The following is a 7,710-nucleotide window of genomic DNA, read 5'->3' as shown; positions in this document are numbered from 1 at the left end:
CCACCTTTGAAGACCAGGCTCTTGGCAACTTCGCGTGGTTGTCTCGGGCGCGAGTTGGTATTGCTGAAATTTTTTGCTCCGCATTTGAATCCACGAGTATGTACGTGCGTTGAAATATTTTACCTGCAGTGGTTGTTAAGCGCTGGTCTTTCTCTAGCATGCGAATTTCATTCGCGGCCACGGCCATTTCGCGGGCATTTTCGCGGCCATTTCGATTGGTGTGGCATTTAAAACACACGCGTACATAGACATAGGTGCACAGCTCCAGGTTGTCTGAATTAAATGCTTCTCGGTAGGCCATTCCTTGTACATAACTAATCGCAGCGCGAAAAACGGGACAGACAGAATAATAACCACAGGACAGGGGATGACTCTGAGTCAGCGCCTTTCCTGCTGTTATTCTTCTGTCGGTCTTGTCTTTCGCACTGTGATTAGATATGGACACCTACCTACTCGCCCAACTTGCAACTGTCCTGCATTCCTTGTAATCGTATGTTTGGTAGGTTATACGCCAAAATATACAATATTGACGCAGTAGATGAAATGTCATGAAAGTTACAGTATAGTGACTATCAGACCTAACAAAACACGTTTTCAAGAAGCGCGTAAATAAAGTGTACCATGTTAAACATTGTACACGAAGTCAATGTTTGCGTCCCTGTGAAATCGTTTATCTTAAGGCACAGAGCAAACTTTCCTGTGATAAAACGGTTCTGTTACATTTAGAGGTCGGCCATATTACAGCCCTGGCATGGCTGTGCGTAACACGTCGCCTGATGTTCTTTAAGTTTGACGAAACGCGGAGCTATGACGAACTAGATATCTCTTGTCCTTCATGTGACAGCTCCAGTGTTTAATAACGAGGTTATAGCGAACACTGGGAGGCGAAGTGAGCATTTATTTGTCATTGAACCCCCGTTTAGAGCTACAGAATGGGAACGCAGTCATGCTCACGGGGAGAAAATGCTACGACTTTGTTCATTTAGTACTAAAGCAGTTGTAGAGCATTAGCGAGACAAAACAGCTCGGAAATCAGAAGAACCGAAAATCAAATATGGCCATCTTCGTTTATGCAAGCTTTTGTTATGTATATGCTTTCTCAGAGAATTACAGCAGTTGGAAGAAATGGTCGATGTGCATCAGAAGGAACGTGCTTCAAACAGATTTGCGAAACAGATAGACACGTTTAATTCAGCGACATTTTAACGCAGTATAAGCATTTGCCAACAGTGTTCGGGAACACATCCGCGGTGTAAGCAGTCGCTCCGCAACCGGAACTGTCATGCCCAGGAGTTGACGGAGAAGCTACCACAACTCTTTTGAGCGCAGTGAATAGGAAGAACAATCCACCGAAGAAGATCAAGTATAATCGTGTTGATTCTTCATCCAAATCTTCCACCATATTCACCCTTGTGAGAATTCTGTTTACTTTACACCATGATAATATTGAGCATCACGTGGGACGTAAAAACGTTATTATTCACGTTCTAGTCTGCTTATGTTCTCACGCTTTTTCCTGCATATTTCTGCGTGATTACCGCAGTCGTGCATGTTTATTGTAGGGTAGCTTGTTTCTTGTACTCGTCAAAACGGCGTATATTGTAGATAGATATATTTACGTTTTGAACACCCCTGACTACATGCCCTTAGAACCGTAAGTAGTATTATGAGAGGGGAAATGTACGACAGGGTATATCTCAGGCGCGAATTTATATGGCTCCAAAGCCTCAAGAAAATGGGGCAGAAACTTCATATTATTCAACAGGCAGCTGGGTTTCCCCAGGTGAGTCCGTAGCTTCGTCATCACCGCCAGGCCGTTCTGCCAACGATGTCTTGTCGGCACCCTCGCTAGCGACGGCGCGGACGCACGAGTCGCGGCACTCGGTCTCGTTCGAAAAGCGGTTGGGGCCGACGAGGCACCGACGAGAGACGAGCACAGAGGGCGAGGCCTGCAGGCAGCGAATGCGGTCCCCGGTGGGAGACAGGTGGGCGAAGAACGGGTAGTACGTGCGTCGTTCTCGTGAAGGGCAAGGCAGGGATCTTGGCTGGCGGCACGACGGCGGCTTTCTTCTCTTCTGGAAATAACGTTAACGCCAGTTCAAATTTGGTACGCAGCGCATCCGCAAAAAAAAAAAAAAGGATTACGAGGCTACGAGTAATAATCAAAAGCACTTTGAGCAATCGTGAAACCTGTCCAATTGCGGCCGACAGTGATTAGCATTTTTACATCCGTAAAACTAATTAGTCTTGTTATATCCTGAAGCTTAGAGCATATTTAGCCAGTGACACTGCAAATCTCGTGAAGTGGACTCGATGTTCAAGTGGTCTTGGAACAAGGAAAATTGCTCAAGAACCCGGAAAACCGGCCTGCCTATTTCCCTGGACTCCATCACGGAACCGGCACTGGTCAACCCGACCGCCCGACCCGGAGCGCCAAGGACCGAAAGAAGCCGTCCTACGATTCGGGAGATCCAATGAAGTTCCGAGCCAAAATACACGACCCTTGGCACGTACACAAACAAATACACAAGGAAAGCCATAAGCTGAGCCGAAATACACAAATCTCCCAAGAGAAAGCAGCACAAGATGGGGCAGCACCCACCCAGCAAGCAGCACAAGACAGAACTCAAAACCACCCACAAAGCCCCCCTTAAACAAGACAGCAGACAACCATGGCAGCAAGTGAGTGGCCCCAGCACCTCTGCTCGGTCACAAATGTCACCGGGATACCTCCATCCCACCTCTCATACCCCAACCCCATCGAACCCTCCCTCCCCTCTCATCTGACATACTCGCGGAATGCGAGCCGTGCGCCTCGAAGTGAACGTGCCCTGAACTTAGAATGCCGCCCTCAAAACAGAAATCCCTCCGTTACGATATCCGCAGAGAGAGTGACCCTCACCCAAATGAAAAGCATCAAACCCACTCAACGGGAAGTGCCCTCCATTGCCTGAGCCCCCTTCGGATGAACGCCTTTTTATCGTCTATATAGGAAGGGCGCTAGCGTGCAAAAGCGTGAATACAACCAAGGGATACAAATCATCTTCCACGCCATTGGAGGCCGAAATGCAGGCAGGATTTGAAAATATGCGCCGGGAAGTGTAAAATGGCAGAGATCTGGCCACACACACAAAAGAACTCCAAGAATGCTCATGAAATAACTGATGCAGGCCTCTGAAAATGAACTCATGATCTGGGAGTGCCGTTCTTGGGCCTTCGCTTGGAAAGGAGCGGAACTGCAGTTACTGCTATAACAGGCAGAGAATCCCCGGCACATGATTGCGCTAGAGGAATCCGGAAGCGTGTAAACTTTCTAGGGTCTAAGTTCTTGCAAACACAACCCGTGAAAACATGGAAGTCAACGAAACAAAAGCGATAAATACCGCTGCGTTCAATTCGTCGTCGTCGTCGTCATCGTCGTCATCGTTATGATCATCAGCCTGGTTGTGTGCACTGCAGGGCAAAAATATCTAGATCCGCAGCCACATATATCGAGTGCTAGCTGAGTCCATCCTTCTCCCCCAAATTTTCGGAGCTCATATCTCTATCGAGTCCTTGGCCGACCCCTATTGCCTTTACGGTCTTTAGCAGCCTCTCAATCCAGTTGGTTCCTTCAATTACTCGTTCTGAAGTCGTAAGAGAGTACTTCTAATTGCTCTCGCGCAGCATTTAAATAAAAATAAATAAGTAAATCCCGCGATTCATTGAGATGGGCAAAAGTAAAAAAAAATGTTTTTCGTATTCTTTTGCGCACCGTATAATTTTAACAATCACATAATCACCCTATCATTTTAGATCGGGCACTAACGCCCAGTTTCCCACTTCGTGCAATAGCAATTGAATTTTGTTCTTTTTCGCAACGTAACAAATTACAGCGCAATAAATTTGTTCTGACTTCCTTTGTGGCTTGCGCATTTGGCATATCTAGTGTCAAGGCTAGTTGATGTACGTCAAGGACACATTTTGTGCAAGAAGATTCGAATGCAAGTGGAAAGTGTACCTGGTTTCTCCTGATACGAGACGAGCTACATGTCATGGAGCACTGCTGGTGAGTGCTGAAGACGTCGCCCTCCGGACATCGGTCGTCTCCGAAGTTCCACGAATGGCAGCGGTGCCCGTCAAAGTACCAGAGCGCCGCCGGCGGGGCTTTGTCACTGCAGCATTTAAATGGGGTAGACTGAGTAGGATAACCGCCTGGTGTTGCTCTGTTCCCCGGAGGATTCATTCCAAAATTATTTGTGGATGCTGAAAGCATCTTTGTAGGAAAGGATCATGTTAGCACGGAAGCCATCCGAGACTTCATGACGCAGTAAGCCTTTTGTATTTGGTGGGTAAAATATTGTTTTGAACGCGTTATTTTTGTTTCTTGTAACAGAGCCATGGCCCTGTCTATTCTGTATTGACAGAACACTGCTAGCATTATTTGTGCTTTTCTCTTTTTGTTTCAAATATGCGTATGTTTTTCTTTTTTTTGCAGACAATCTGGACAAGTACGGAGTACGCCACCAGATTTAGTTTCTGGGAAATGTTTTTGTATTTAACCCTGTCGTTCCAGAAGGATGAATCGAGAGACAGACAAGCCGATCGTCCAAACTTTTCCTCCAAATAGCCCAGGCAAACTATTTTTCTCAAAAACTTCTTTCAGAAAACTCGGCGGCATAGAGTGAAATAAGGCACTGCAAGACAACAACGATGGAAGAAAGAAAGACCAGGTCTTCGTCGATGATGATGATTATGATTATGATTATGGTGTGATGGTGCGCTTCAATCGGCACCATGGTGGCTCACCTATAGAAGTGAGCGAGTGAGTGAGTGAGTGAGTGAGTGAATGAGTGAGTAAGTGAGTGAGTGAGGACGTGAGTGAGTGAGTGAGTGAGTGAGTGAGTGAGTGAGTGAGTGAGTGAGTGAGTGAGTGAGTGAGTGAGTGAGTGAAAGGGTGCCTCAAGGGAGCGAGGAGCTTACTCTGGGGCCTTGGGACTGTAGAAAGCTGCTAAGGAACATAAAATTTGGATAAGAAGGTCAAACGCTCACGGCAGAGCTCGGCTTCGCTCGTCTTCTATCCCCAATTTTGTTTTTATATTTCAAGGTGAGGGGCAACTCGCAGTACTTGAGACCTGACGGTGAGGTGTAAAGTATATAAACAGCAAAGATCAGGTTCACGAACCCTGATAAATCAAGATGAATCAATGTGAAAATTGATGAAACAAAGCGCCAGAGACAGGGCATTTCCTAAGCTTGGTGATCGCAGTGTCAGCATCTCTTTACGCGTCTCGTTACGCAATACGGCTTACTTGTTTCTACAAACCGCATCTTTGACAGCTGCAATTGTTACTTCAAAAAACACTACTAAAATAACCACCAGCAACGGGCGGTATTATCATGTGGTCCTTCCCATTTTTCAACATGTCTGTCTCATTTGTGCGCGCAGTTACAGTCGACTCCCGTTACCACGCATTTCATGGGACATAAAAAAACTCTGAATTAACCTAACTTCCAATTAAACGGAGAGCATAATAAAAGAATATATCGTAGAAGACCGGAAAAGTAGCTTCTGGAAGATGCCTTGCTCAACAAAATTTAACATTACTTGTAATTACAGCTGATTCATGCAACTAAATACAAGTAATTTTCCATAACTCTGCGTATATTTCTCTCAAGCCAATCAATGCATTGCATATACCGGGAATCACTGGCGGTGAAGTACGACCTTTGTTTTGAAAAGGCGAACCAGCCATCACGCAAGCATGTTATGTCTGACCGTGGACAGGTAGACATGACCACCCTTTAAAAACATCTCGCGGACTTGAACGCCTGGCTTTCCGAAAAAAGATGGACACCTGGTTATTGCCTCACCTGCGGCACGTCAAAAATACTGTTTTTTCAAGGCAGTTCTTTGGTGGTGAATCGCTGTCCTGGCAAGCCCTCCGGCAGGCCTCCAAAGTCTGGAATCGGTTTGGGCTGATGTTGCAGAGCTGCATTTCTGCGTAGCCCTGACTTCCGGCCCCGTGCTGCGCCAGATCCCGCTCCGCAGACTGCGCAGCCGCCGAAGTGACATCCGTGCACGTGGCGCTCTCTCGGTCGTAATAGAACTCTTGACGCAGGCGCTGGCAGTAGGTGTAGCGGACGGGCCCGCACCGATCAGTCACCTGCGACGCGAGTGCAGGATCTGTAGAATCTGCAGGAGTGTAGAATCAGGAGTGTAGGATCTGCAGGAAGCTTTCCAGGATTAGTCGCCCATTAACTGAAGTCTGCGCATCTTCCCGCAAATAACTATCCTAATACGTCATTATCTATCTCCGAATGTGAAAACGATGAGTGTGATCCTGATTGTAGGGTTTAACGCGCCGACGCAACGCAGGCGATGAGGCGCGCCGTAGTGGAGGGCTCCGGATTAATTTTGACCACCTGGGGATCTTTAACGTGCGCCGAAACCTCGTACGCACGGGCGTTTTTGCTTTTCGCCTCCATCAGAAAAGTGGCCGCCGCGGGAATGTGAAAACGAGACCTCGGATTTAGATGGCACTCGAAAGCATATTCACCGGGGAGCTGCAGCACAACACGAGCTGGCTGGGCATCTACATGATCCATAATTCGGGGTGTGAAGGTTCTTTCAAATGCCACACATGGTGTTTCCTTATTTTTTTTTTATTGAAACATGCATCCAGGCACCTAGCCCGTTCGACTACACGCATTCGGCGCCAGTATCGGTCTCACGTGAAGTAAGAGTTAATAAAAACGTTGTAAGAAAAGCGTTATATAATAACAGACGTGTTATTATGTACGCTGTAAATCGGGTGGCTGAGGCCCCGTCAGGCCACGTCCGCCTTTAGTCTCAACCTCCCCTTGGTTTTGCCAAGAAATCAAAATCAAATACTCAATTACTCTACATCGTGACATCTACAGCGTGGGTCAGCTCTCTCTCATCGGGGTTGCACGAAACTCGGTAGCATTTCTCAATCGCCAATCTCTTAAATCTGCCCGGAAAACTGTATAAGGCCACCTAAATTCACACGAAAAATTTCTCTGCCATATTTTTAGATTTTTTCCTTGGTATTTAGGTGATAAATATTTAAAATTTCGTGGTTACTAGAGTCTCGGGGGCTTAATAAAACTTTTAAGCAGCATCTTTACGTTTTTTTAAGTTGCGTAAATGAGTCGTATATCCCACCTTGGACTGGGCTGTTCCGTTCCCGTCACGACCACGCTGGCCAGCCCCTGTTGCCATCTTCGAAGACGACCTCGGCAAAGCGCCCTCCACCGACGTAAGCGGCGTTGGTGGACTGGAAGGTGCACGTGCGGTCGTGCGGGCCGCCGTCGAGAGGGTGCGAGCAACCGTCTCCGTATGCTGTCTGGACACGTTCTGCAGTCCACTGCCCGCAAGCCCGTTGCCATTCACCATCGGCGCGTTCATCAAGGCCGCCGCTGTCCACTTGCGGTCGAGCTGTTTTAGAACGAGACAACGTGCTTTGTACTGTAGGAATTGGCGATCCGGCACGACTGACACAAATGTCGTATCAAAGACCCTGGTTGAAGATAGAAAATTGGAGAACCCCTCGCTACCGGTCGATAGTCCGATGTCATCACGAATCAAATGTCTGCAACCGGCCGTATCTAGTGGAAGGGTTATATGTTAGCTGAGGTCAAGCAGACAAAGAAAAAGTCCTGAGTGCAGCGACTAGATTCACAGGGGGCATCTGGGACTCAAAATTC

At 47.3% G+C, this 7,710-nt stretch overlaps 1 protein-coding gene across 1 annotated transcript; it reads right to left on the bottom strand.

Annotated features, from left to right (window-relative positions):
• Positions 1 to 1,754: 1,754 nt before the first annotated feature.
• LOC144168026 (uncharacterized) lies at positions 1,755 to 7,527 on the bottom strand. The gene is made up of 4 exons (XM_077697118.1): positions 7,169 to 7,527; positions 5,854 to 6,146; positions 4,001 to 4,154; positions 1,755 to 2,075 (listed from the first exon to the last, which is right to left on the bottom strand). Exons 1-4 carry the CDS (start codon positions 7,409 to 7,411, stop codon positions 1,755 to 1,757), a joined length of 1,011 nt encoding a protein of 336 aa, XP_077553244.1. The 5' UTR covers positions 7,412 to 7,527.
• Positions 7,528 to 7,710: the final 183 nt, after the last annotated feature.

This window comes from Haemaphysalis longicornis, unplaced genomic scaffold (genome assembly GCF_048455015.1).
Source record: "Haemaphysalis longicornis isolate Haplotype H1 unplaced genomic scaffold, Haemaphysalis longicornis Haplotype H1 scaffold_2, whole genome shotgun sequence".
Classification (NCBI taxonomy): domain Eukaryota; kingdom Metazoa; phylum Arthropoda; class Arachnida; order Ixodida; family Ixodidae; genus Haemaphysalis; species Haemaphysalis longicornis.
This window is presented reverse-complemented; position numbering and strand designations above follow the sequence as displayed.

Bases quoted from the DNA above. Each gene is read 5' to 3' on its own strand.
- LOC144168026 (XM_077697118.1), bottom strand. From the start codon at position 7,411: ATGAACGCGCCGATGGTGAATGGCAACGGGCTTGCGGGCAGTGGACTG. The intron at 6,147-7,168 runs GTGGGATATACG...CTCGCGTCGCAG, and splicing joins ACGGAACAGCCCAGTCCAAG to GTGACTGATCGGTGCGGGCC. The intron at 2,076-4,000 runs GTACACTTTCCA...CGTTATTTCCAG, and splicing joins CTCGTATCAGGAGAAACCAG to AAGAGAAGAAAGCCGCCGTC.